Genomic DNA, 24,581 nt, shown 5'->3' with positions numbered 1-24,581 from the left:
TATCCTTCCTTCCAATCAACTCTTCTTCGCTTTGGCAGGGGCTTTACCCTTCCCTGCGGCGGCTTTGCCCTTCTTGGGGGCTTTGATGAGGCTGTCGCGTTCGGGATCATCATCGGTCTCCTGCTTCTCGTCCTCTTCAGCCTCCGGCACTTCGTCATCGACCTTTAAGGGCATACATCAGCGTTCCTTTCATTTTCCGGTAGGATAGAACTCACGTCAAAGGCCTCCTCAAGGTCTGGTGCAGGTCCCGCCGCGGCGAGCTTCTTCGGAGCCTTCCCGAGGGCCTCTGCCTTGTGGAAAGCTACAGGGTGGTCCCGAGAATTATACCTAGTCGAAAGACATCAGTCTCTAATTGAGCGAATGTCAAATGTCATAGCGTACTTCCTGGTGAACGACGTCTTCGTAGCCGTCGAGATCTTCTTGAGCACGCCGGCATCGTTGTGGTCCCCGACGCCGAGCTCGACGATCGTATCCCAGTCCTCGCGTGTGAGGAAGTACTCGTCCATGAACTCGATCGTCTCGTCCACCGCGCTCTGCATCGCGTAGTCAGCGTCATCGTGCACGAGGAGATCCGATGCAAGTCGCGTACCGCTCCTTGCTCCATGAGCGGCTGGACGATATGCGGGAACAGGGACGGGATGTACGACTGCCTGATCTCCGACTTGTCGCCCGACACCTTGAGCCGCATCCGGGCCTGCACATCCGTTAGCTGTCTGCTGAGCTTCGACTGCTTCGAGTTCTGCCCGAGCCACCTGTGTCGCAACCCTGCTCAGTCCTGTACACCCCGGAGCCAGCAGGAGACACGTACTGAGGGAACGACATGGCGTTCGGCCCGCCATAGCCCGCGCCCATGCCATACAAGAACGACGCGGGGCGGACGGTCGAGCAGACGGCGTGAAGGGGCATGAGCGACCAGTACTGGTTCGGACCGTGGATGAGGCTGTCGACGATGTCCCCATCTGAGATCGACGTTGCGGCCTTGTCCATGAGCTCGAGATGCTTGAGCGTCTTCTCGGGCCCGTCGAGGTTCCGGATGCGCGAGGGTTGGGTCTTCAGGTAGTTCTCCTGCATGAAGAGCGGGACGAACGACGGGTCGTGGAAGTACATTTCCATCTTGTCTCCCAGTGTCTCGCGCGTCGTCGGCAAGAACATCCCAGGGCCGAGGATCTTGTTGATGACCCCGAAGGGGGTCATGACCGTGTACTTCTCGTTCATCTTCACACTGCACTTGCGTCAGCTCCACATCGCACGGAGAGGCAGGGTGGGTTCTTGGGCACTCACAGGTTCTTGCCCTCATCAAAGTCCATAGTATTGTTCGCCAGTCGCCACGTCGAGAGCATGTTCAGCACCTGCCGGATGTCCGCCTGCGCGCCCTGGACGAGCTGGTCCACGACGTTCGCAGGGATCTTCATCCCCTCCCTACTCCCCCAAATCAGCTCTCTACCCGACAGAGTTCCCAGGCGCACGACTCACTTGAACAAGATGCTCATAATCCTCGACCGAACCATGTTCACCTCCGGCCTCCTGAACGTGAGGTTGTACGTCGCCGAGACGAGCGGCTTGAGCTTCTGCGCGCCGCGGTCGTTCGCGATGCATATGATCGGGATCTTGGTCCTCTTGATGAGCGCAACGAGCGCGCCGACGCCGCCGCGGTCCCCGGCGGACATGCCGTCGACCTCGTCCATGATCAGGCAGGACTTGTCGGTGATCGTCACACCAGCGGCGTTCGTTTTCTGGGACCCCTCCGGGCGTGAGCACGAAAATTGTACCGCAAGATGTTCAACAACTCACCTGTCCGCCCGACATCCACCCGTCGAGGGACGTGTTCATGATGTTCGTACTATTCTGCACGCGCGCACATCAGCCCGCCTCGCCCCCACGTCGCAAAAACACAAAGCGCGCCTACCTCGACCAGCTTCTTACTCCGCGCATCGCTCGCGTTCAGCTCGACCGGCGTGAACCCCGCCAGCTTCGCGCACAGATGCGCGCTCGTCGTCTTCCCGATCCCCGGCGGGCCCGTGATCATCACCGCCCTGAACACGTTCATCCCGTCCTTGCCCGGCTTCTTGAACTCGCTCCGCACGTTCGCCGCCCAGCTGCCCAGCCACGTCTGCAGCTTCTCCACCTGGCCCTTGTTCCCGCAGATCTCCTTCAGGCTCTGCGGCGCGTACCGCGCCGTCCACAGCAGGTTCTCGCTCGCCGTCCGTGCCGCAGCACCCGCTCCTCCTGCTCCTCCTGGGGCGGTGGCCGCGGCGGCTTTCGAGGCGGCCTTCTCGCGCGCCTCCATCTCCCGCGCGCTCTGCCGGATCGCCTCCTCCTCCTTCTCTATCTTCTTCCGCGTCTTGTCGTCGAGGCTCGCAGGGTCCGTCACGCGGGTGGCGATGAGCGCCAAGAAGCCGTCCTCGTCGAGCGTCTTGAGGTTATTCTTCGCGATCGCCTTCAGCTTCGACGGCCCCGCGTCCGCCCCGAGGACGACGTACGACGTCTTGGACGACGGCTGGCCTGTTACCCGCCTGAATCATTCAAACGTGGCCGGTTAGATTACATGCAGAGGCAGGATGCGGGGAAGATGCGACGCACCCGCCGTAGCGCTTCGCGAGCTCGACCGCCTCGTCGCGCGAGAGGCTGCTCAGCTCGCCCGTGAAGACGAACGAGAGGCCCGCGAGGCAGTTCGGGTCCTGCGCCATCGGGATCTGCTTCGAGCCCGGGGCGGAGGGGCCTGCGCGCGCGGTCTTCATCGCGTACCAGCTGCGCCCCCGATGGCCCGTCTGTCAGCAAGGAGCGAGAGCGGGGAGGTGAGACCGAGACGCACTTTGGCTTCTTTGCGGGGGCGGGCTGGTCCTCCGCTTTGGCAGGTTTCTCCTCGTCCTTCGGTTTGGCCATTGCCGTCTTTGCGGGGGTGACCTTCGCGGGCGTCGACTTCGCGGGGGGCTTCTTCGTCTTCGCTGGAGCAGGAGCGGGGGCAGGCTTCTTGCCCCTCTTCTTCCCGCGTGCGTCGTCCTCGTCCGCCTCAAAGTCCTCGTCTTCGTCTTCGTCATCGTCCACGACGAAGTCGTCGTCCTTTGCCTTCTTCTTCCGCGCCGGAGCTTTGCGCGGGGAGGCCTTCCTGGGCGGGGCGGGCTCTTCCTTCTCCGCCCTCTTCGGCTTTGCTTTCGTGGACGTGGCCTGCTTCTTCGGCGGGGGAGCCTCATCGTCCTCTTCGTCGCTCGAGATGACGACCTTCGCCTTGCGCTTCAGAGGGGCCGAGACGGGTGCTTCGTCATCTTCGTCGCCGTCGACCTCCATCGCCTGTGCGCTCTTGAGTTTCTGTCAGGGCAAGGTCAGATGCGCTCGAGCCCTACAGCGATCGTCCACCAGCGTCCCGCTACGCGCCCTGCTACGCGCTCTGCTGTTCTGGGTTGAACGGACTCACAGGTGGCGCCTTCGCTGCGGGGGCAGGCTTGGCCTTTGCAGGGCTCGGTTTCCTGTTGCGGAGCATCGTGGATGAGAGCGCGGTCGAACGCGCAGGACAGGAGCACAGTGGGATGACGTACGGTTTCACAGCCTTTTTGGGCTTCCTGGACAGTCGGTCAGGGCGTGCGTGATACAACGAAAAACGGAGGGTACTCGCCTGTCTTGCTCATCGTCGCCTTAGTGGGTTGATCCACTGTGAAATCCGGTACACGCTTAGGACGGCAGAGCAGGCTCACTGATCTCTATTGCTGCAGCTTGCGCGGTGCCGGCCGCGCGACGCTGAACGCCGTTCTGAGATGTGTACGTAGCCAGTAACGGTGCGCACTCACCACGCCGTAGCTCTTCTGGGGCTGAGGGGGCGTCTGGGAGCTGCCGGAAGCGGTTTGGTTGCTGCCCTTTGCGAAGAAACCGCGGATGTCGCCTCCGAGCGGCTTTGCTGGGGCCTTTGCCTTCTTTGATGCCATATTCCAGTGCAGATACCGCAAGCTAAGCTAAGCTAAGCCAAGAGTGAAGCAGCAGACTGCTATAGGGGGCGAGGGCAGGGCAAGACGCGGTGATGACTTGACCAGACGCGTGCCACCGCCCGGGCGCGGAACGTCACAGCCGGTCACGCGTGTAGAGACGCGTTATGGCGTCACGGCGCTCACCTGCTTTCGCTGCCACTAAGTTACAGGACGACGTCCACCGACGGCGATCGGTACTACACTCTTCCCTCTGCTGGCATTCAAGATGTCTTCACACAGCGCGCGGTATGCTATCCCAACCTTTCATCTACTCCCAGTGGCTAATCCAGTGCTTTCCCTAGGTTCGCCGCCCTCTACGACTCCCTCCCCACCGACGTCCAATCCGCCATCGTCCACAAACAGCTCATCCCCCTCCTCGACCACGCCTCCAAAACCAGGCGCAACAGGGTCCTCGCCACCGCTGCCAAGATGCACCGCCGCCACGCGCGCATCCCCGCCCTCGACCTCCGCTCCAAGCAGCGCGAGGTCAACGCGCTCCTCGACGACCTCCACCGGGACGCCAAGCGGTCCTTTGTCCACGACCGCTCCCGCCGGACGGAGCTGCTTGAGCAGACGGTCGAGAGCGTCACCTGCTGGCTCAACGACATCTGGCGCGTCGTCTACGAGCACAACGTCGACTTTATGCTCGCGCACAGGTGTCTCGTCTTCACCATGAACACCATCGATCAGATTGGCCACGCGCGTGCCAGGTGAGTCCACTGGTGTGATCTCCATCTTGTCGTCGAGCTGGCCCGGAGAGTGGCATATATGCGTCCTCGTGCATGACTACACCCATGCACGAGTATACTTTGCACGACACTCTGTGCGTGTCGGTCCCATCCCCAGCAGCCGTAACTGCTGGCCAGCGGCGTGCGTCCGTGCTGTTGTAGAGCTCGTTGTACGATTGTGTGTCAACAATAAAACAACGGCGTTAACCCGAAGCGTGCTTGACTACAATGAGTTACACACGATGGTCAGCTCCCCGTGATGCAGCTATGAGGCTGATCGTTTGCCGGGACGGACTGCTGCTTGGCCGATGGGTCTGTATACGCATCCCGGAGGCGCACACGTACCCCGCGCTTGCGACACTTGTCGCCTTCCAGAGCCTCTCTCCTGAGGCGAGTGCTAGCTTGGACTCCCCGCTGGCCCCCTCATGTGAGGCGGAACCTGGCGAGGAACACGAGGGCAGGTGGTTTTTCGCTTTCGAGGCACGGAATGCAGCGCATAGTGGCCTCGCCGGATGTCGGTTTGCGTCATGTAACAGGACCCCCATTCGCGTATGGAAGCACAGAGTCTGTGCGTTCTCTCGGACGCCAGGCTCCTCTCGCGGGTGCCTGGAGCTGGCGAGATTAGGGGGATACACAGCAGGCGATTCCCCAGTGATCCCACGCTGGCCTGTGTCATCGAGAGGCGGAAACCTGCCCTCGCCTCCGGACGTCTGAGCAGCGGCCTATTTGGATATCAGCCGCATGCTGCCTTTCTTGATTGGGTCGCTTCGTCTGGCTGCTTGTATGCTCTTCCGGCAGCGATATATACGTCTGGGTCTCGCTGTTCGGGCTGTGCGAGCAAAGGTCAGCAGCGCTATGCGCAAGTCGCTAGCAGACTCGAGAGCGACGTGGAGCCGCTCCTCCGAAGCGTTGCGGAAGCGCTTCAGAAGCGGTGCTGAGTCCTACCCTCAATGTCCGGCCGTGGACCTCCCGCGATTTTTGTCGTCTCTATAACGCATGGAATCAGCTTGCTGACATGGTCCACGCAGCTGTCGGTGCGCTCTGACGAGCATGTACGTCCCGATCACGATCAAGCGGCGGTCAGGGAAGGTGGTGAAGTCGTGGGAGGTGAACGGGGCGCACAACGTCGGGGAGGTGCTGGAGTTCATCTGGCGCGACCTGTTCTTGAGCATGCTCGCGACGGGCACGCGGCGGCAGATCGAGAAGATCCCGGAGATGCTGGACGACATCGAGGACATCATGGGCTGGACGGCGCTGGAGCGGCTGCTGTACGGTGGTCGGAAATGTACGATGGTCCTGCCCCTCAACTCGTTTCTGCAGATCTGACTGGCGTCTTGACCAGGCCCACACGACGAATACGGTCCGGACGAAGAGTGGTCAGACGTGGACTCGGACATCGACGAAGACGAGGACGCGTACACAGATGACGACTCGGACCTCGACGCGCCCGTCTCCGACGCCGATTGGGTCCCCAAACTCAATCGCCGCACGACACCATCGCACGCCAAACACTGGTCGCACCGGATCAGCTCGCAAGTGTGGCAATTTCGCAAGCACGTCCACGCCGCGATGCTCGCCGTCTTCAGATCCAACCCATCCCTCCGGCTCTACTCCGCCCTCCTCGCGTCCTCCGCCGACCCGCAGACGACTCAAGCAGAACTCACTGCCTTCCTCTCCGAATCTGCCACCTCCTCCCCCGACGTCTTCGCCGCCGCGCTCGACATCCACGCGCTCGAGAACAATACCTCCGCCATCGCCGCCCTCCTCGCCACTCACTCGCACCTCCTCCGCCCGCGCGACGCTCCGATCCACCAGTCCGCCGTGACCACGCTCGCGTCCGACCCGGCCTACCACTCGCACGCGCTCGCGATCATCGAGAAGGAGCTCCTCGACACAGCCAGAACCGTCCGCGCCGCCCTCGTCTCCTCCGTGTTCTCCCGGCTCGACACTCTCGCGAACAAAACCGAGCTCGACGCGATCGTCAAGCTGCGCTCGAGCGCCGCCGGGCGGCAGGACCGCGTCGAGCACTGGGTCGACGCCGTCACGACTCCGGGCGCGGTCGGCCCGAACCCCATGGCGCTCGCCGCGCTCGTCATGGGCATCCCCCTGCCCGTCGGCCCCGGGGGCGGGCCTGCCGCCCTCGGGTTCGGGGGCGACGGGCTCGACGGGGACGCGGACCCGCTGGGCTACCTCGACCTCGACCCGAACGACCCGGACATGGAGGACCTGCGGGAGGAGTTCCGGCCGCGGCTGAGGCAGCGGTTCGAGGGCTGGACGGACGTCGCGGCCGCGGCGGGCAAGAGCGGCGCGGGGGTGCTGGCGCGGGTGTACAGGGAGCTAGTGGGCTCGATGCCGTTCTTGCGCGCGAGCGACGTCGTCGAGGAGATGCTCGCCAGGTGAGCCCCGTCCTCTCGTGCATCGTCCCCGTCCCTCTGCGCGCGCGGCTGAGTTCGTTTTCGCTCCCTCCCCGCGGACAGGGTGTCAGAGAAGCCGGGCAAGCAGCACCTCATCGACGCCGTCGACGCGCTCTCCGCGTTCGTCAAGGTCCAGCGGCGCAAGCTCGCCGCGTCCAAGTCCGAGCAGAAGCGCCGCGCGAACGCTGCCAGCCAGACCGCCTCCTCTGGCTCCGGCCCATCGCTTCATCTCCCACCTCATCCCCATCCCCATCCGGGGATGCCGATGTTCATGTTCGGGACTGCGCAGACGACCCCGGAGGAGAGCGACGCCGTGCCGGACCGGCCGGAGACCCCGCCGCCGCCGCTCGAGCCGATCGGCCCTGCGCATGCGAATCATGATTATGCGGGGCCTGCGGCTCCTGCGCCGTTGTTCACGTTCTATACCGGTATGACTGCGCCTGTGCCTCCTCCTGCGGTCCCTACGGGAGGTGGAGGGGCTGATGGTGGTGGGTATGCGGGATGGAATGGCATGGATGACGTCGATTGAGCCAGCCGTAGGTGTTGTGCCGCTTGAGAAGCAACATCCGATATACGCTATCACCGCAGCTCTACTAATAATATCGTGTATATCGTAGGTTCGTCGACGTCATCACTCGCATGCTGTCTTGCTCTCTTTCACCCAAGTCTTGTCGCGTCTCCTGTTAGTATGCATTGGACCATTGCTCTACTGAACCAGCCTCGCTTGCTACGCGCAGCAGTTGCAGTAGTACGCTGATTGCTGACGAAACCGTCGATGAAGGGCAAGCATCTCTGCACGAGTCGCGTGACAGTAATCAGAGCGCTATGTAAGGCTGATGCTGACCGAATAGCATAGGCATGGAATGACTGACTGTACACTTGAAAGAACCGAAGAGTATTTCGGGATACCATTGAATACATCCTGACCGAACTCTGGCGGCGGAAGGGTGGTGGTTATGACAACACTCGGCTTCAGGTGAAACTCTCCACGGAAGCAACATTCGATCAGTTCCTAAGGTCATAGTGCTCCGCGCAGGCTGTCAAACCGCTTACCTTGCGCACGCCGGTGAACGGGCGCACAACGCTGACACCACTCAGGCACTGGGGGACTGATTGAGATAGAGGGGCGAGGAATGCAGTTGCCTTACTACAGCGCAGCCTTCTGCCCTCAGGTTCTCTCATGCAGCCTCGCGAGCTAGCGCTATGTACTCGAGCTCTGGAATATAAAATGACGCCAATTGGTAGGTGGAACAAAGACAGACGACGCACTAGTGCTTGCCCAAGCAGACCCATACGTTGCCCGCAAATCCCAAGATGCACTGCCGCTACTTCATCTCGTCGTTGGCCAGCATCCTCGTTGCTGTTGTGGCTTCAATGGCCTCCCAAATTTCTGCACCCCCGCTCCATTTCGAAGCCATCTTGACGGGGAAGACGACCATTGGCTCCGACCCCTTGTACACCAAAAGTCCGTTCGGCACACGCCTCCACTCACCGCTCACCGGGTGAGTCAACTATCACATTGAGCTCCGCTTCAGTGTCTTACTGTGATACATCTCTTGTGTTCAGAGGGAATCTGACAGACCCCAAGACGGGCGAGGTCGTCGCCACGCTTCTGCCGACAGCCGACGACGGCATCATCAGCGACTCGGGGGAATTTTTTCCCTCTGCAATCCTGCCATACGTTTGGAAGGCGGACGGCCATCTCGCATCCATAACTGTTCGCGGGATCGGGTGAGCCTTCCTGCAATAACGTAATTCAGGTGTCGGAATACATCACTAATTCTATTCTGTGTCCGCGACCAGAACCTTGTACGGTGCTTCTATCACCTACGCGTAAGTCCGCAAAACCGTACTTTGATATTAGGTAGTAGACGCGCTCCAATTGAGCGGGTACTCACCGTAGCAACGCGTTGCAGGCATGTCGAAACGGACTCGCCGACGTACTCGTGGATGAACAGTAAATTCTTCCTCTTCTCGCTCCTTGCGAATAAGGAGCCGCCCGAGATGGTATTCACATTATATGGCGCCGCCAACACGACACATGGGACTGTAGAGGGGAACGAGTAAAGGGTAACAGACTCTGCTGTAGACCGCACGTAGACGTGAATGCATTGTGTTGGGTTGGGCTAAGAGAAGACGATTTTCCGAGCCACAGCGCATTGGTTAGCCTCTGTCGGGGGTTGAGGTGATTATGCCAGTGAAGCCGCTACACTGGGTGCGGGCCTAGCGCCCCGGTCATGGACAAGACTATAAAATCCGTCCTTGAGGATTGAGGCGCTAGCATCCGTACTGCAGTGTTGTATCCCCGCACAGATGACGTCGCCGATCACGAAGAAACAGAAACCCCAAGGATGTTTGCTTGACACGACAAAGGTAAAACGAGACTCCATCCATGACAGTGAATTCGTGGGGCAAAGATGCATATAAGTCAACTTACCAACAACAGAGTTCTGTCGACGGTTGCCAATCACAATGCATTGTGTATGTAGTGCGGTCAGGTTCGGTTGATGTTTCTGGTGGTTAGCGGTTTACCGGAACGTACCTTCCGGGCCTCGCCTTTCAGATTGGCAGATCAACGTCATGCGATCAAACCAGCGTACGTACAAGGACTGCGGCAGAGCGAGGATTAGCTGTCCCAGGCACCCTCTTCTCCCCGGATGTTTCTAGGTTCTTGTAGCTGCTGTCACGTAAGCTCGCCGCACACAAGAAGCCGGGCCCCGCTAGCTCCCTTATTCTCACTTAGCATCTGGTGAGCCTGTTGTCAGGTGCGAGATGTGGAGGACATGGATATGCAAGGAAGCGGAAGCTGGCGTCAGCGAAATAGACACTCCAGTTATCCAGAGGTCAATCGCGGATGACAGGGGTTTGCAACGTCGAGTACTAATGAGCATTCCATTGAGAACAGAGCGGCACGTCGAGGAGCTGCTGGTAACCAGTTCGAACAGGGGGCGAATGTCGCCAATTTGGGAGTGCATTCCGAGACGGTTATGGTAGGAGGTGCGGCTACGAAGGGTCGGGTCGTATCGTAGCAAAGTATCGTCTCTGACCAAGATGTCCGAGCACAGCGCGTAGTCCGTAAGACCCAAATGAGCAATTGCACCCGCCGTGAATCCCAGAGTATGACTCACAGGCCGGTTGGGTTGCTCACTGGATAGCGGCTTGAGGGTGGCGAAGTTACGGGGGTAGTGGGGCATAGATGCCTTGTATGGCCAGGCACCAGGGCACGGGTCTGTTCGTATGATACAGTGCTTTGCGAAGGCAAAAGAAAGATCGCAGTGTCCAAGGGAGCCATAGCCTGTTTATCCCTCTTGACCAGTTATGAAAATGCAACGGCCAGACTCGCCTTAGTAAGGGAGGCCGGTCCACTTACGCGGCCAAGGATAAGACAGGGGTATTGGGAGCACAAGGAACGCTCAAGATGTTTAGAGGAAGCATAGAACGAGAGGGAAGCACGCGGGGGGCAGACCAACTCGCCTTCAGAAGACAGGTTGCGCGGTTCCAGCTGGCAGAGGTTGCTTGCGCGGTACCGGGAACGTGAAGTCCTGACCAGAACGGCCAGCTCATTTGCGGCCCTCTCCCAAGAGTTCGCCCGCCGTTCTGAATGCGACATGCATTTTCGCGCTAGCGATGACCAGAGCGAGTGGCCGTGAGGAAGGTTGACAGGAAGGTCACAACGACGGTCATAGTCGAGGAAGAACTTATAATTATTGTGTGCTTCAACGCTCCCGTCCCACATGCAGATTGTGTAGTCGAAGCTGGAAATTCTGACGAAGGTTTCGTTTTAAGCCCTTCGCTCCGGATACTAAGATGCAAGACGGAAAGATGAATGACGCACCCCAGTCACCATCGCGCGCACTCCCTTCATGCGCGTAACTTCTTCCACAAACTTGTTGGTGGCGTCGATGGATTTCTGCATGTTCTCCTCATTGGCTTCGTCAAGGGATCCTTTGATACTTTAGTTCCCAGTGGAGCTCTGCCTCGTTCATTGGCTTGCACCCTGGGCACAAGTTCATTGGGTATGCATCCCCTTTCGAGTTATGGAATGCTTGGGGGCGTGCAGACAATTGTCGGTGGGAACCGGAACCATGTGGCTGCTGTACTGGAGACCTGCATGGGATGGGTATTTCTTAGAGCAGAAGTACTATGAGAAGTAATTCTTTATTTTGAAAAGAGAGCCAGTCGCTGGGAAGGATTTATATGAGAAGACGAAGTCGACAAGTTCATGGCGCTTTGAGTCGGCGCGCGGGCAGCCCTAAGCTGACTAATCGCTCTCTCAGGTGCAATTCGGCAATTCCCCGAACCTATTCCCTCATGCGATTGCTTCCTCACCCCCTTACAGTCTAACGTTCATACATCAATGTCTGGATCGCACTGGATCATACACGTATAGTTACCATGGATTTTCTGTGACAATCATACTCAGCCTCTTCCTGCGAGCCTAATGACCTCTCTCTGGAAGTCTTCATCATATCCGACGCACTTCATGGACCACGCCTGGATAGACTGCGGTACGTTCTGAGTGTGGAATGCACGGACGAAAACATGTTTCAATGCGCACCTCTTCTCCCGAGTCGAGCGCAGCTCGTACTTGATCCATCATGATGTTCTTGAATCTGCCTTGTGCATTCTCGACTTCATCTCGAGTAGGCTCGCGACCTAGCGCTCTGCGGTGGTGGATGCGGGCGCGCACCGAAATGCCCCAGTCTCTCTCCGCGATCTCCTTCGGCCAAATGACTCGATTCTGGCGATCAGGTCTGGACGTGAATACGCTACTCAACGCGCCAATGACATCCCACCCACCCCTTCATGCATCCCATTCCACTGCTCCACCGTCAATGGTCTAGCGTCGCTCAACTCATACTCGCCAAGGTACAACCACTTTCCTTGGGACACCCTCGTGAACAACACTTGCACCGCCGAATGCTTGGGATTTGCCGTCCATGGATCTCCCGGCCATACCGTCGTCTCAAAGAAAAGCCCCCCATGCCCGGGGATTTGGGGTCCGTGTGGGTTCCAGAGAAGATTGATGCACATGAAGTTGTTGTAGCCGTGTGCGGCGATGCGTTGCGCGCTGGGGCGGGGAAACGTCTCCATCGTATTGCCCCCGAAGCGTTGCTTGAGCTGTTCGCGGGTGATGGTAACGAATCGTTGATTTCTGGGGAGAGAAATGGGGTGCGGGCAGAGGGCAGAGGGGGCGACGAGCTGGAGGAGGTCTTCTTCTTTCAGAAGGAATTCCTTTTTGACTTCGGCTTTGGGCTGGGAGGGGCGTAAGCGACGTCAGCACGATAGTACAGACGTTCTGGTCCCGGCCTCGGGAGGCACCCACATTTACTAGCTGCCCGACATTGACGTTGCAGCTGTCTTTCAATCCCATACCGGATAGCGATTGCGGGTCGTCCTTGACTGAGATTTGGTCATCTGAAACAAGCCTCTCCGGCAGCACTTCTTCTTTGATGGATTCCTTGAGAATGTGAAGTCAACGATAGTGGCGCTGTGATACTGTGTAGTAGCATACCTTGACCTTCGGCTTTTTGGGTCTCTCCATTGGGACACTCGGTTTGACGTCCTGTTCATCCCAATGAGCAAATCGAGTGCTGCCATCTGATTCCTTCTTTGCATTGATCCTGTCCCTTTGAAGGTGAGCTGCAGAACGGCGGCTGAGAATTGGTCCCCATCAGCATGTGAAAGCGACCTACACTTACTCGCAGCATTGAGTTTACGTTGTTTACGCTGGCACACGTTGTCCGACAAGATGTTACTCCTGGTCTTGGTATCAAACCCCTCTCGGATCTTCCACGTAACCTTCCTCCGACGTTTTCCTCTCCCGGACAAGTTGGAGGAACCGACGATCTCCCTATCGGATGCGGGATCTGAGAGTTCGATATCATCCTGGAGATCGAGCTTCTTCTGGGTTGGCGAAGGCGATCCAGCCTGCGCAGGGTCTGGACCCACAAGTTGAGCGGCTTCCTTGTCAGGATCGTCGGTATCAATTAGCTTGCCTGGACTCCCCTGCGAAGCACCTCCATCCTGGATTGGTCTTCCACCACTCCTACGCGAGGGGGGGCCGCTATACTGCAAGAAGGGAAAGCGTAGTCGATTCAGTCTGACGTGGTACACATCAAAATGGGTTCAAGCTTACGGCCATCTCATTATTGCTAAAGCTCAAGGCACCCAGAGCGCCTGCGCTGTCTAACGATGCTTGCAATGGTTCGTAAATGGCTAGCTTCTGCTTGAGAAGCGCAATCTCTGAGTCCTTCGCTGCGAGAAGCTCGTGCAAAGCGCTGTCCATCTGTTGCTTGTGAATCCCAATGGCATCTCCTCTGCGTACAGCGTCCAGCCCCCACGAGTACGAAAATTGCAGGAGACAGACTCACTTGTCGCTTGCAAGGCCTTGTTCCCGCTTCCACTCATCTCCGCTCGCTTCACCTCTTAACGCCCTTCTCTTGCGTCCTCCATCCATACTTACCCCCTGCCCAGATGAATCCGCCCGGTGGTTCTGGGCGCTGTTGCTTAGGGTTCCTCAGTCACGTAGCTTTTCCGGAGCCTGTTCGACCGACGTAGAAGTGATGCAGAACTGAAAACGACTCTATTCTGCAGTCCGCAGACTATTGAGAAAGTGTGGTGGGAGTCAATGAAAAGGTGGACGTACCGGCATGTCGCACCTAACTTCAACGACCCTTGATTTTCGACAGCCTGCGCGCAGCCGAGTTTGCCGAGCTTCTGGAAGACAAGGCGTTTACTCCAGGGTGTTGTAATTTGAAACAGCAGGGCTCGCATCCGTCACGGCGAATTGCGTCCGTAGGTGCTCTCCGGTGGACGATGCATACTCGGAAGATCGGGCGATCCGAGCGATGATCGGGATCATGGTGCAATTGTTCCATGTACTTAGCGTTCAAGCACATATATTAAGACAGGTGTAGCGTTTGGGTCTGTCCAAGCAAGGTAGCAAGGGTCCAAGAGTAACTGAATAAGTCAAGTCTAAACCATAACATTCGGCCTTTGCACTGAGAAGGGCATGTCAAGGCTAGACCTCCTTCATGCTAGAGAACTCACCTGGCCGTCACCTTCTACTACAACCGTTTGTACTGCGGAGGTGTCAGCTTCGACGGCCATAGGCTTGCAGGGGAGAAATCAGGTCCTCGTGCATTGTGGCATGTATGTAGAACTACATAATGGAGCGCAGGTACATGTATGGGTACACTCGAGACATACAACTGTACAGAGAGACCCTGATGGGCTCAGATCTGCTCAATAACATACACACGCGTCGAGACACTGGGTACAGTCATGTGCGGAGCCCTCTCTAAGAACCAACTTTACTCTCCATTGACACCCACGTGCCCATTCAACAACACTGGACCCAACGCCTGGGCCAGCAGCAATTCGACGCGCTCGCGGTCCTCGTTGAGTCTGCGCATCTCATCGCGCCACCGCGCCTCCCTCTGCTCGTAGATAGTGGACAATGCACCAAGACTGCCGAGCGCGGTGTCCAGAGCACGACGGAGGTCAACCTCTCCTGGGGTGCCAGAGCCGGGCGAGCCGTCAGCGGACGAATCGGAACGGTTCGACAAGCGCTCCGCGAGCGACATGCGTTGAGCCTTGCGTGCAGCACGGCGCTCAGCCGCGAGATGCGAGAAGGAGCGACGGACGCTCGCAAGCGCTGTAGAATTGATGAGGGCTGGGTCCCGGCGGAGCGACCGCGACGCGAGTGAGTGAAGCTTGGTAGTGTGAGATGGCGCAGCAAGGACGACCAAGGTCGCATCCGTCTCGCGATCGAGAGCCTGGAACTGATACAGGATGTCAGATCAAGTTGCGTGAAGACGACCATCGTCAAACTTACTGCCTGGACCAAAGCATCCCAACGCGTGTCGAACCGTCTTCTCCGCTTCTGAGGGTTGCTCACGTATGTGGGGTGGAATTCCAGGTCCAACAGATCATCCCCCTCGCCATCCTCTTCCTCATCGACCCACTCTCCGTCGTCATCTGCAGCCGGCGAGACCTCTATCTCCGTTCCGTTCCAGTCCCGTCCCTTCCCGCTCACGCTCCCATCCAGCTCCCTGACGTACTGATCGACGAAGCGCTCTTCACCTGCGGTCTCCTCGCCAGACGACGGCTCCGGACTTGTCTCCCTCGGCTGGGTGCTATCGACACGCGGAGGAGGCTTGGCCCTACGAGCGGGCCGAGCAGTCGGTTGCGCGTGCAAGTGCCCGTTCTGTTCGCGCCGCCGCAACCCCCGTCCGCGCATCGCCGGGGGTGGGGGCAAGTTCACGGGTTCATGACTCGGACTCGACCGGATGCTCGCCGCCATTGACTGGTCATTGAGTCCGAGACCCCCACCAGCAGGTACAAACGCCCACGGGTTGTATCCAGGGCCCGGGAAGGGCGTCGAAGACGGGGAGAACGCGGACTCGGAGGAGGGAGGCGCAAGGCCGTTGTTGAGTGCATAGATCTGCATCTGCAGCGCGAGCTGCTCGCGGATGATGTTCGGGTTGTTCGGATCGTAGGTCGAGGACAGCGCAGGCGTGGGGCCGGACACCGTCGAGCGGCGGATGTGCGTGAATGGGTATGGGTACGGCGAGCCGATCTGCCTGGGCTCGATGTCGGAGGGAGTGGCAGAGATGAGCGGGGAGGGAGAAGGGGCTGCGGTGTGGCTCTGGGGAGTAGGCGGAATGGGTGCACCAGGTCGGACGCTCCCTGAGCCCAGGAAAGTCCGGAGGTACGAGGACGTAGGGTCGTCAATGAGGCTCTGCATGTCGTCGGATTGGACGCTCGTCTGATTCCATCCGTATCCAAGCCGCTGGTCGAGAACGCGGTTCAGGTTCATAGAATACTGACGAGGATCATACGGAGGGTAAGGAATCTGCTGTCTATGAGGATCCTGTTGAGGAGGCGAGGGCTGTTGCTGAGGCGATTGCGATGCACGCTCCCGTGTGCCAGCCAACGGAACGTCCTGAGCGCTGCCGTTCCTCAGGTTGTTGACGGTGTCGCGCTCGAACATCGTCGGATCAAAGCTACGCATACCGAGTTGATCAGTGATCCCTGAACGATGCTTGGCGGCGCGGATCGTCTTCTGGTTCTCCACATACTGGTTTGATTGCGAGGCATACGGGACGTTCGGAGGTCGTTCGGGGAGCGTCGTGGACGGGGAACGAGGGGTGTACCCACTCGCTTCGGAGTCCTCGCTGCCCTTGTTTTGCTGTCGCTCTTCTTCGCCCTCTTCGTTGAGGGTGCCGTCGTCATCGTCGTCATCGTCGTGGCGGTTGTCGTAACGGTTCGTGTGGCCTTCAGGATACAAGTCAGAGGAAGGCGTGGGAGATCCATGATGCCGATCCGAGTACTCCGGCTCGTCCTGGTCAAAGTCCTCGTGCCCGTTATCCTCCTCGGGTTCCTGCAACGGGAGCGAGCGATCCGGCGGGCGGGAGCCCATAACCTGCAACGGGGGTGTGTGCGTGTTCGTGGCAAGCTTCGACGATGCGGGGGGCGTGAGGCGGTTCGAGCTCGCATCGGATCCAACAGCTCCCGGAACGGGCTTCCTCGGCACGTTCTGCTGGGCGCCTTGCTGGTAGTTCTCCGGCACGTACTGCGTGTAGCCTGCGGTGCGCTCGTTCGGGCTGGCCATGGGGGTCTGGTACTGCGGGGAGCCACGGTACTCTGGCGTACGCACCTCGCCTTGGAGCTGTTGAGCCTGGGCAGATGACACCGTGCCTGAGCGCTCGCGAGTGTGGCCCTTCGGGCTCTCGCGTGCACCCGCGGGGCCACTCTGTTCCTTCATCTGCACTGGCATCTGGCGCTTCGCTCCTCCCCCACCATCCGAGTCCTTCGGGGATGCGCGGTCTGTCGCCTTCACGCGCTCTACGGCCGGATCCTTCGCTGGGGCGTTCACGTTGACATTGAGCGGGTCGTGGCGCTTGAGGTTGCTAGACGCCGCACCTCCAGCGTACGCGACCCCGGCGATGCCTGCCGGGTGAGAAGCGTAGTGCTCACGCTCGAACTCGGCCATGAGCTCCTCTGTCACCGCCCACCGGTCGTCCGAGTTCGGGTATTGGTTCAGGAACGGCGGCGGCGGCGCTCGAGGGACAGGTCGGGGATGGTGCGGGTTCGGCAAGGACTGGCTGATGAGTTGTGGGACGACGGGTGTGCTGTGGGCGTGGTGGAGGGGCGGGGCCGGAGAGCCTGATCGCTCTGCGGGGCCGGAGGCGAGCTTGGAAGACGTCGTTGGGGAGATGCGCGACGTCGGGGGAGGCGAGCGGCGGGATTGGTGGGACGAATTGGACGCGGTAGGGCTCGGCTGCTGCTGCTGAGGCTGGGGGTACATCGCCGATATCTGGCCGTTCTGGCTTGCGAGGACCTGGCCGAGGGAGGGGACGGCGGGCATCGAGTGCGCCTTGATCGTCCGCTGTTTCTCCCGGAACGAAGGCGAGGGCGTCATCTCACGGGGAGTTATGTTCTGCATTGGACCTGCTGTGGCGGAGAGTGGACTGATAAGCTTGGGTGGGAACGCAGGAGGAGAAAGAAGCGTGCTGGCGTAAAGAAGTCGATTCCGGGCTCAAATACGACAAAACGGTTGATAGCCTAACCCGTCAGACGTCAAGCGCACATAATAAACAATGGCTCGTTGTTTCGAGAGTTGGCGATCCCGCCCCGGTGCGCTCAGCCGTGACAAGATCGATGATAGGTTACCGCACCGACTACAAAGAGAAATGAAGCACGGTGAAGTGAGAGGCCGGCGAAGCGACACCATGCGAAGAACAAAGGGCGATGTGAGAAGCTGAACGATGACTAACCTTGCTGTCCGGGAGGAGACTGAGCTACTATCCGGCTGCGCTGAGGCGATAGACTGGACATAATCTACGGAGGGGTTCTGGGAGGCCAAAGTCACTAGACGGGGGATGAGAGAGATGACACGTCGGAAAGGATAGACGTGCGGAGCATAAGAGATCGCACCTTCATAGGAGGCGATCCATTGTACTCGCGTTTCCAACGTGGCGGGCGAGTGTGCGGGTACAAGGACGTCGACCTGCTACACAATGTGGTGAGTGGCCCTGTATGGCAAGTCGTGGTTGCCTCGAGGCTGATTACCGCCGTTCGCAGCCCTTCGGACCGGTCCCATAATCAGCTCATGCGAGCGCCGTGCCCTGCACCAGTTCTTGCGGTCATGTCCGCTCCTCTGCCGAGACGTTCGATTCGACGAGGAAGCCCAAAAGCCGGTGTTGGTGGTCGTGGTCGAGCGTAAGCGACAGCCGTGCGCCGCGCGCTCTGCCACGCTTCAGCGCTTCCGCCACTCTGCGCCCCCGCCTGGCTCCCAGGCCGCTCCAGCACACATTGCTTCGCCATTCATCTCAGCAGCTGCATTTAGTTCCTCAGAAGCATTCGCGAGCATGATATCACAAGATAGACAATGACGAACGAACGCCATCGAGAGGATCCCGCGCGTGCGCTGCCCACCGCAGGTGCGTTTCTGACTCAAGTGACTCGAGTCATTGACACATTGACAGCTCACGATGATGGATATCGATGGACGGTCTACAGGCGACCGAGGGGACAGATTACATGAAATGTCCAGGCACACGTGGGTCAGTATAAATACGCGTAAGATCCTGTCGGGCGACGACCGACAACGACGCGTTGATAGCAAAATTTCAACAAGCACCCAACGCGCGAGATTGTTAACGACTGTTCAGAACTTGAGTTCCCTAATCGCACCATGTTATTCGTAGGAATCACAATCTCGGGTCACTCGAAGGGCACACGTCCTTCGTGCACACGCGGGGTGCGCTGGAAATGACCCGTCAACGTCACCCAAGGTTATGGGAGCAGATTGTCAGTGACATCGACCCGTGGCCTGCGGCAAACCAAACGACACCGCATCGGACAACGCGCGGCCTCTTGGAGAGTGCGCGATGGGTGATGGTGGTACGTCGTCATCTCTGGAGCGTACATTTTGTGCACGGGATGTAGCTGTTCGCGCTTGATCCGGAAACGATCGACATGCGGCCAGGGTACCGCAAATCAGCAGCGTTCATCGCATGCACTCATGTAGACGGTGTCCTTTGGTCATGATGTCGTACTCACCATGGATCGCGGTGGTGGGCTACGGAAGGGCTGGTTACAGGGCGAACGGGCAACGGGAGCGAGCTGTTTCGAGAAGATCGCAAGAATGCTTCCCAGCATGTGATAAGGGTGTGGACTTGCATCTCATCTCCGTGCTCGATCATAGAACAACGTTAGCCTAGCAGTCGCACGCCCGTATGCTTTCACTCGAGCGTAATTTGCGGATGTAGCGATACTTGTGTTCTGCGGCGCTGCCAATATGCCCGCGCTTGCTCAGTTCACCTGTATGGGTTCTGATCTCTTTGCCCAGGGCAGCGATCGAGTGCACGTACAATCTACTACGCACGGCAAGCAGGGACGACGTCAAAGGCATGGCTCGATCCCTTCCTAAGCACGCGGTAAGCACATAACATTAAGACGCGTTGGAAACAGATATATCTGATCCTGTTCATGACAGTACATACTATGCGGCAACTTGGACTGGTTCGGCGTAAGGTGGAGCATGCACTTCGTGTCATTCCCTGCGTGCAATCGCATCGCCAGCACTAGCGATTAACTACAAATGCCGAGAAACCAGGAGCAGGTGTCGCGTGAGGCGAAGCTGGCTTCGGTGACATCGGAGACCACCTGTGCGCACATCTGACTTCTCTCCAATATGATCGAATAGATGCCGCCATCGGAGAGGATGTGAGTGCTTGTCGACACCTTCGATAGAGGGGTGCATGCATGCGCTTCCTACGTTGACATTGTGTTAAGGTGGACAGCGAGTCAGTTAACAAGCATATTGATATTCAGGAGTTATCGGTGGGCATCTCTTCTGTAAGGCGGCAAGAGTCTCACGGGCTGAGGTTTGAACAGATATCGGAAACAGGCCCATCCCATACAGGACCGTCTGAGCGCAAGCGTGAGTGTCTCGAGACACGCTCATGCAGCGACTCACTTCATCCTCTCGCTGTACGCACACCGCCAAGCCCTCGAGGACTGAACTTCATTCCCCGGATACTGAAGTACGACATGAGGGGCGAACGAGAACGTATGGACATACGTGGATAGTTTCCTGCACCGTAGCACCACGAGAACCCCACGATGCGAAAGGAATGGAGAAGAAGCCGACCCCATGCTGTATTACACGATCGAGGCCCACCCAAGATCAAGGCTGTCGAGGTCAACAGCGGCAGTACTTGAACCAATTATCAGAGTGCACTCGACATGCATGCATCGCGTGGTCCTCGCGTGCTTCATCGCCCCATACGCGGCGTCCATGTGTTTTTCTCGGTATTTGCCGCGCACTTTGCGCTGTGTACTCGGCCGCAGCAGCACGCGGCCGCTGTGCAGGTTGTTCTCTCTCATGGATCTCGAGAACTCTCACTTCTTGGCAACCATATGGCCACGAAGTATATTGAGATGACGGACGGGCTATAATCAGGTGTCCCATAGTCTTATTATTGACAGATATGGCAGTGGCCCTACAGGAAGCAATCAAGTCATCCTCCGACGTTTGCTCCTCGCTGGTCGCCCTGAGGATCGCGACTGCGTATCGTCAGGAGGCTTGTCGTCCGCATATTCTTCCTCGGCACTCAAGACTAGGCTACTTGCATGATCTCCATCGGATTCTGGCTCTATGTTCTTCGGTTTCCGCCTCTTGCTCGTATTCTCCTTGCCGTTCTTCGTAACACGTTTCTCCAGGTTTTCGGATGTCTTTCTCTCCTCAACGTAGTTATGTGCGTTGCGCACTAGAGTGTTCAAGAACCCTGCGTCGTAGCCAACGCATGTCATAGTGTACGTTCCCATCTCCTAGACACTTCGTCAGAGCGAGCGGTACAGAGGGACCATGGTCATGACGTCTGGGCGTACCTCCTCACCACAGTCAAAAGCATCACTCATGTCCTCTTCAGTCACGACGCTCCGTATATGCTTGGCCAACGCCCTCGCTTCTTCCATGTCTTCTTCGGTGATCTTTAGTCAACGCCCTTCTCCTTGCGGATCCAGATCCTTGCGAGGTTCTGAAATCCCCATTGTTTATGGAGGATGCTCCTCGTCCAGGTGCGGCGAACCTGGTCACAGCGATCCCAATCAAGGTTAGCCACCTGTTATGCTGGCCAATGAAAACCGATACGTACTTGATCCTTTTGTTGTTTCCACGCGTCTGCGGTGAGTGACAGGCCCGGCGCCATCCGGTATTGTCCCATGTAAACCCATTGAGAATGTGCAAGGCGGACAAAGAGTCTGCGTGGCTTGTTGATCTCAGGAGGCCACGTCTCCGTCGCCCGGTTGCACGCGAAGAACAGACCAGAACGTCCTGGCTTTGTGGGAGCGTGAGGAGCAAACTCCATAGTGAGGTACACCCAGTCGTCGAGCCCGTGCCACCCCAGCCATTCGTCGCCGGGCTTGATGAATGTCCCTCGACGACATCCGCCGTAGAGACTGCAGATGTACTTGCGCGACAGCCCGAACTCTGCGACCCCTTCTGGCAGAGGGACGGGATACCGGTGATTGAGACCCTCCCAAGTGAGAGCGTCGAGAAGGAACTCGTCACTGAGCAGCATCTCCTCCTTGACCTTGAATTTGGGCTAGTGGAGTCGCAGCGTCGTCTATCGCTTTCGCGTTCAATCTTCTTGATCGGCATTGACGATACGACTCTACCAGGGACATGTTGATCCAGCTCCGATCGTATGTTGGTGGCCCCAGGGCTGTAATCCTGATCATCCTCCTACAAGACGCACTTTACTCAAATCGCACTGGAAGGTCTGGTACAATTGCTCGTACCTTTGTTTGCATCTGGGTGGGTGTGGCGTCCCGTGCTTTGGTGTCAGTGCACGGCCCTTCATCTTTCGAGTGTTCAACGTGCGAGATAACTCTAAACCGAGAGGACATATTCTACTTGGCTTCAAGTGCGGCTGGACAATGTACCATGGACAGTCTTCGGCCCGTGACAAACTGAGAAGTTCGTTTTCACCTTGCGACCACTGGCACGCGAAAACGTGCGTGTCCTGTCTCGTGACCGTGGATTCGCGACAGTCTTCAGCGGCAAGCACTGGGGCTGCGTTCTCGGAGTGTTCTCATAGCTCCAGTACAGAAAGTTGCTGAAAACATTGCTATGCCAGAGTGGTTAGTACTGTACACGATACAAGGCCCCCATACCGTCCCAGAGACGAGAGTTCACTCTGGCTCGCGTCACATCGAACAACTTGTACCATAATCGAAACGGTGCAGCGGTATTCGTCACCAATCTTAGAAATCGACCAAGACCGCCTCCGTCGACCTCAAGTCCAAGCCCTCGCTCAAGACCACATCCTCTGTCACCACCTCCCCCACAGGCAAGGGGTTTCCCGGGGTCTCGAAGCTTTGCCCCGCGAAGGTCACGTTCGACGTATCATCCGCATGCTGGATGACCAGCCGCCTCGCGGTAGCGCTCCCTGTCAGACCCCCGAAATCGATGTGCACTGACGGCCGCGTTCCGGTGCTCGTGGTCAACCAGGAATTGAGGTTGATGAACACAGCACGGACGAGCTGCCCAGACTCGAATACAGCGAAGCCGGACGTATTCGAGTCGTCCACGGTCAGCTCGACGATCTGGGAGGAACCAGTGGAGCCGATGAGGGTGTCGATGAGAATGCCGCCATAGTATGCCGGTTGGACGTGAGGCAGAGCGGGTGGGTCGACCGGTGAACCGTCGACAATGGAACGATTTAGACTGATAGGCTGAAACTGTTGGAGTTTCGTATTGAGGGGGAAGCAACACGAAGCGATCTTAGGCACTCACGAAGTCATACTTGTATCCGACTCCTTCATGGAAAAATGCCTGCTTGATGCCCAACGTCGAGGCATGGAGCGTGTAATCCACCACCCAAAGAGCGATGCCGGCCGTGTTGCTGACGCCTGGCGCGCCATGGCACGCAATGCTGTTTGTCTCACTGCGCAAGTGTCCACCTTCGTTAGTGTTTACTACTGACACGAGGACTAAGACATGCTGCCATACCCAAGAATATACGGCAGCCCCTGCGCATGCGTGGCAGAGATGTCGTCAGTGAAGACCGACAGATTTCCACGAACGGCACTCTTGCTCAGGAACGACACGAGCGGGAAGTTGCCGCCGTTGCAGAACGCTGCCGAGTAGTGGTGCTGCGAGATCCTGCAAATGGAGCTCAGTTTAGTACCTATCCGCGTGATGGACGAGCATGTCGAGAAAGGAAAAACACTCACACAGAGATCGCCTTGCCAGGGGTGCTGCCGAGAATGCCGAGGTTGAACAGTTCGCTCGGTGTGAACCCTTGGTTCGCGAACGAGGCGCCTTGCAGTGTGACGGGTCCAGTTGCGTCCGTGATTCCAACGGCTTGTACGACGGGGCCTGCGATGGATTCCCAGTCCGAGACGTACGTATTGACAGTCCATGTGCCCGTCCGCAGTCCGTTGTTTAGGTATAGATCGGCCTCGTTCCCCACCTCGAGGCGGTCAAGCACTACTCCGGACGCGATGACAGCAGCGTTCTGGAATGCGCGGAAAATCGACTTGGCCATGTTGACAGCGTTCGTCGCGTTATTGGCACCGAAGTTGATCCCCCACGTCATGTGTGTCCCGCGTGGGAGGAAACGAGAGAGCTGATAGAACCCATCGCCGACAGTGATACTGCTAGCCTCAGGAAACGGAGTGATGCTGTTCGGTGGAGGGAATTGGTCGACGTTAATCGTGACGGTCGGCGACCAGGTAGTTTTGTCTTCCGAGTTGGCACCGACGCGGATGTTGGGCGGCGTACCAGTGAGAGCAGCGAAATTCTGGAGCGCGGCAGTCGTAAAGTTGTTTGGTGAGTTAGTGCCGACCCAGTCAGGCCAGTTATCTTGCTCTATAGAGAACGAGAGAAGTGTTGGCGAGAGGGTTTGCGCTCCTGAAGGCGCGGAGAACGGAACGGTGACGTTCACTGCCCCCACCAAGCTGGAAAAGGGAAGTGTGAGGGCGATGGCAGCTAGCAGAGCGTTGATGCGCGTCATCGTAATACAGCAAGGTGGGTGGCCTGAGCAGCAGCATGAACAGGTACCACGCATTTTATACGATGTTTCGAGAAGCCAAGGCTCAACCAGCGGCCGTCGAACCAACGATCATGACCTTACAGATGGGAAGGGACGAGCAGACAGGCCGCAGGAAGCTCGCGGTCCCCCGTGTGGCCGTCGGCAGCACTAGTCCTTGGTGTGATAGATGTCCTGTGAATGGAAGTGGAAGTGGTTGTAGGTCGTTGCTCCCATGGAAGAGATCTAGCCCTGGCCAAATTTAGTGCGTAGCATGCGTTACGCAGTAATAGACGGAGCAGGAGAGCGGCGACGTACGGAGTATATATGGCGTGTCCAACGCCAGTACCCCTCAGATCATTCCATCAAGCGCATCTCGGAAGATAGAGCACCGAGAGGGCTAGGGGAGCATGGGCTTGTGACATCGACGTG

The 24,581-nt window shown here is 58.2% G+C and overlaps 7 protein-coding genes across 7 annotated transcripts; 3 read left to right on the top strand and 4 right to left on the bottom strand.

Moving 5' to 3' along the window:
* Positions 1-15: 15 nt before the first annotated feature.
* On the bottom strand, positions 16-2,738 carry DICSQDRAFT_63825 (DNA replication factor C, large subunit; the record flags this gene model as incomplete). The annotated part of the gene is made up of 11 exons (XM_007367187.1): positions 16-162; positions 216-327; positions 382-533; positions 590-752; positions 809-1,222; positions 1,282-1,419; positions 1,474-1,733; positions 1,792-1,845; positions 1,907-2,323; positions 2,372-2,513; positions 2,581-2,738. 11 exons carry the CDS (start codon positions 2,736-2,738, stop codon positions 16-18), a joined length of 2,157 nt encoding a protein of 718 aa, XP_007367249.1.
* A 1,444-nt stretch (positions 2,739-4,182) lies between these two features.
* Positions 4,183-7,627, top strand: DICSQDRAFT_171521 (uncharacterized protein; the record flags this gene model as incomplete). The annotated part of the gene is made up of 5 exons (XM_007367186.1): positions 4,183-4,202; positions 4,259-4,666; positions 5,713-5,969; positions 6,027-7,080; positions 7,162-7,627. 5 exons carry the CDS (start codon positions 4,183-4,185, stop codon positions 7,625-7,627), a joined length of 2,205 nt encoding a protein of 734 aa, XP_007367248.1.
* Positions 7,628-8,412: 785 nt separating this feature from the next.
* Positions 8,413-9,165, top strand: DICSQDRAFT_171520 (uncharacterized protein; the record flags this gene model as incomplete). The annotated part of the gene is made up of 4 exons (XM_007367185.1): positions 8,413-8,600; positions 8,665-8,829; positions 8,902-8,931; positions 9,015-9,165. The coding sequence occupies 4 exons, from the start codon at positions 8,413-8,415 to the stop codon at positions 9,163-9,165; spliced, it is 534 nt and encodes a 177-aa protein (XP_007367247.1).
* Positions 9,166-11,517: 2,352 nt separating this feature from the next.
* DICSQDRAFT_171519 (uncharacterized protein) lies at positions 11,518-17,527 on the bottom strand (the record flags this gene model as incomplete). The annotated part of the gene is made up of 9 exons (XM_007367184.1): positions 11,518-11,601; positions 11,657-11,839; positions 11,899-12,354; positions 12,425-12,559; positions 12,614-12,741; positions 12,801-13,170; positions 13,238-13,387; positions 14,436-14,885; positions 14,939-17,527. 9 exons carry the CDS (start codon positions 17,525-17,527, stop codon positions 11,518-11,520), a joined length of 4,545 nt encoding a protein of 1,514 aa, XP_007367246.1.
* A 998-nt stretch (positions 17,528-18,525) lies between these two features.
* DICSQDRAFT_155990 (uncharacterized protein) lies at positions 18,526-19,700 on the top strand. Its single transcript, XM_007367183.1, has 5 exons — positions 18,526-18,548; positions 18,628-18,671; positions 18,731-19,011; positions 19,460-19,547; positions 19,607-19,700. The coding sequence occupies exons 3-4, from the start codon at positions 18,880-18,882 to the stop codon at positions 19,538-19,540; spliced, it is 213 nt and encodes a 70-aa protein (XP_007367245.1). The 5' UTR covers positions 18,526-18,548; positions 18,628-18,671; positions 18,731-18,879; the 3' UTR covers positions 19,541-19,547; positions 19,607-19,700.
* A 1,407-nt stretch (positions 19,701-21,107) lies between these two features.
* On the bottom strand, positions 21,108-21,801 carry DICSQDRAFT_171518 (uncharacterized protein; the record flags this gene model as incomplete). The annotated part of the gene is made up of 3 exons (XM_007367182.1): positions 21,108-21,203; positions 21,270-21,719; positions 21,793-21,801. 3 exons carry the CDS (start codon positions 21,799-21,801, stop codon positions 21,108-21,110), a joined length of 555 nt encoding a protein of 184 aa, XP_007367244.1.
* A 579-nt stretch (positions 21,802-22,380) lies between these two features.
* DICSQDRAFT_63920 (uncharacterized protein) lies at positions 22,381-24,134 on the bottom strand (the record flags this gene model as incomplete). The annotated part of the gene is made up of 4 exons (XM_007367181.1): positions 22,381-22,857; positions 22,913-23,063; positions 23,129-23,281; positions 23,353-24,134. 4 exons carry the CDS (start codon positions 24,132-24,134, stop codon positions 22,381-22,383), a joined length of 1,563 nt encoding a protein of 520 aa, XP_007367243.1.
* Between the last annotated feature and the right edge of the window lie 447 nt (positions 24,135-24,581).

The sequence above is a fragment of the Dichomitus squalens genome (genome assembly GCF_000275845.1).
Source record: "Dichomitus squalens LYAD-421 SS1 unplaced genomic scaffold DICSQscaffold_23, whole genome shotgun sequence".
Lineage (NCBI taxonomy): Eukaryota > Fungi > Basidiomycota > Agaricomycetes > Polyporales > Polyporaceae > Dichomitus > Dichomitus squalens.
The sequence above is the reverse complement of the archived record's forward strand: the minus strand, read 5'-3'. Positions and strand labels throughout refer to the sequence as shown.

Excerpts from the sequence above, each read along its gene's own strand:
- DICSQDRAFT_155990 (XM_007367183.1), top strand. The coding sequence starts at position 18,880 with ATGACCCGTCAACGTCACCCAAGGTTATGGGAGCAGATTGTCAGTGAC. Across the intron at positions 19,012-19,459 it reads GTGCGCGATGGGTGATGGTG|GGCAGCGATCGAGTGCACGT; the intron begins GTACGTCGTCAT and ends CTCTTTGCCCAG.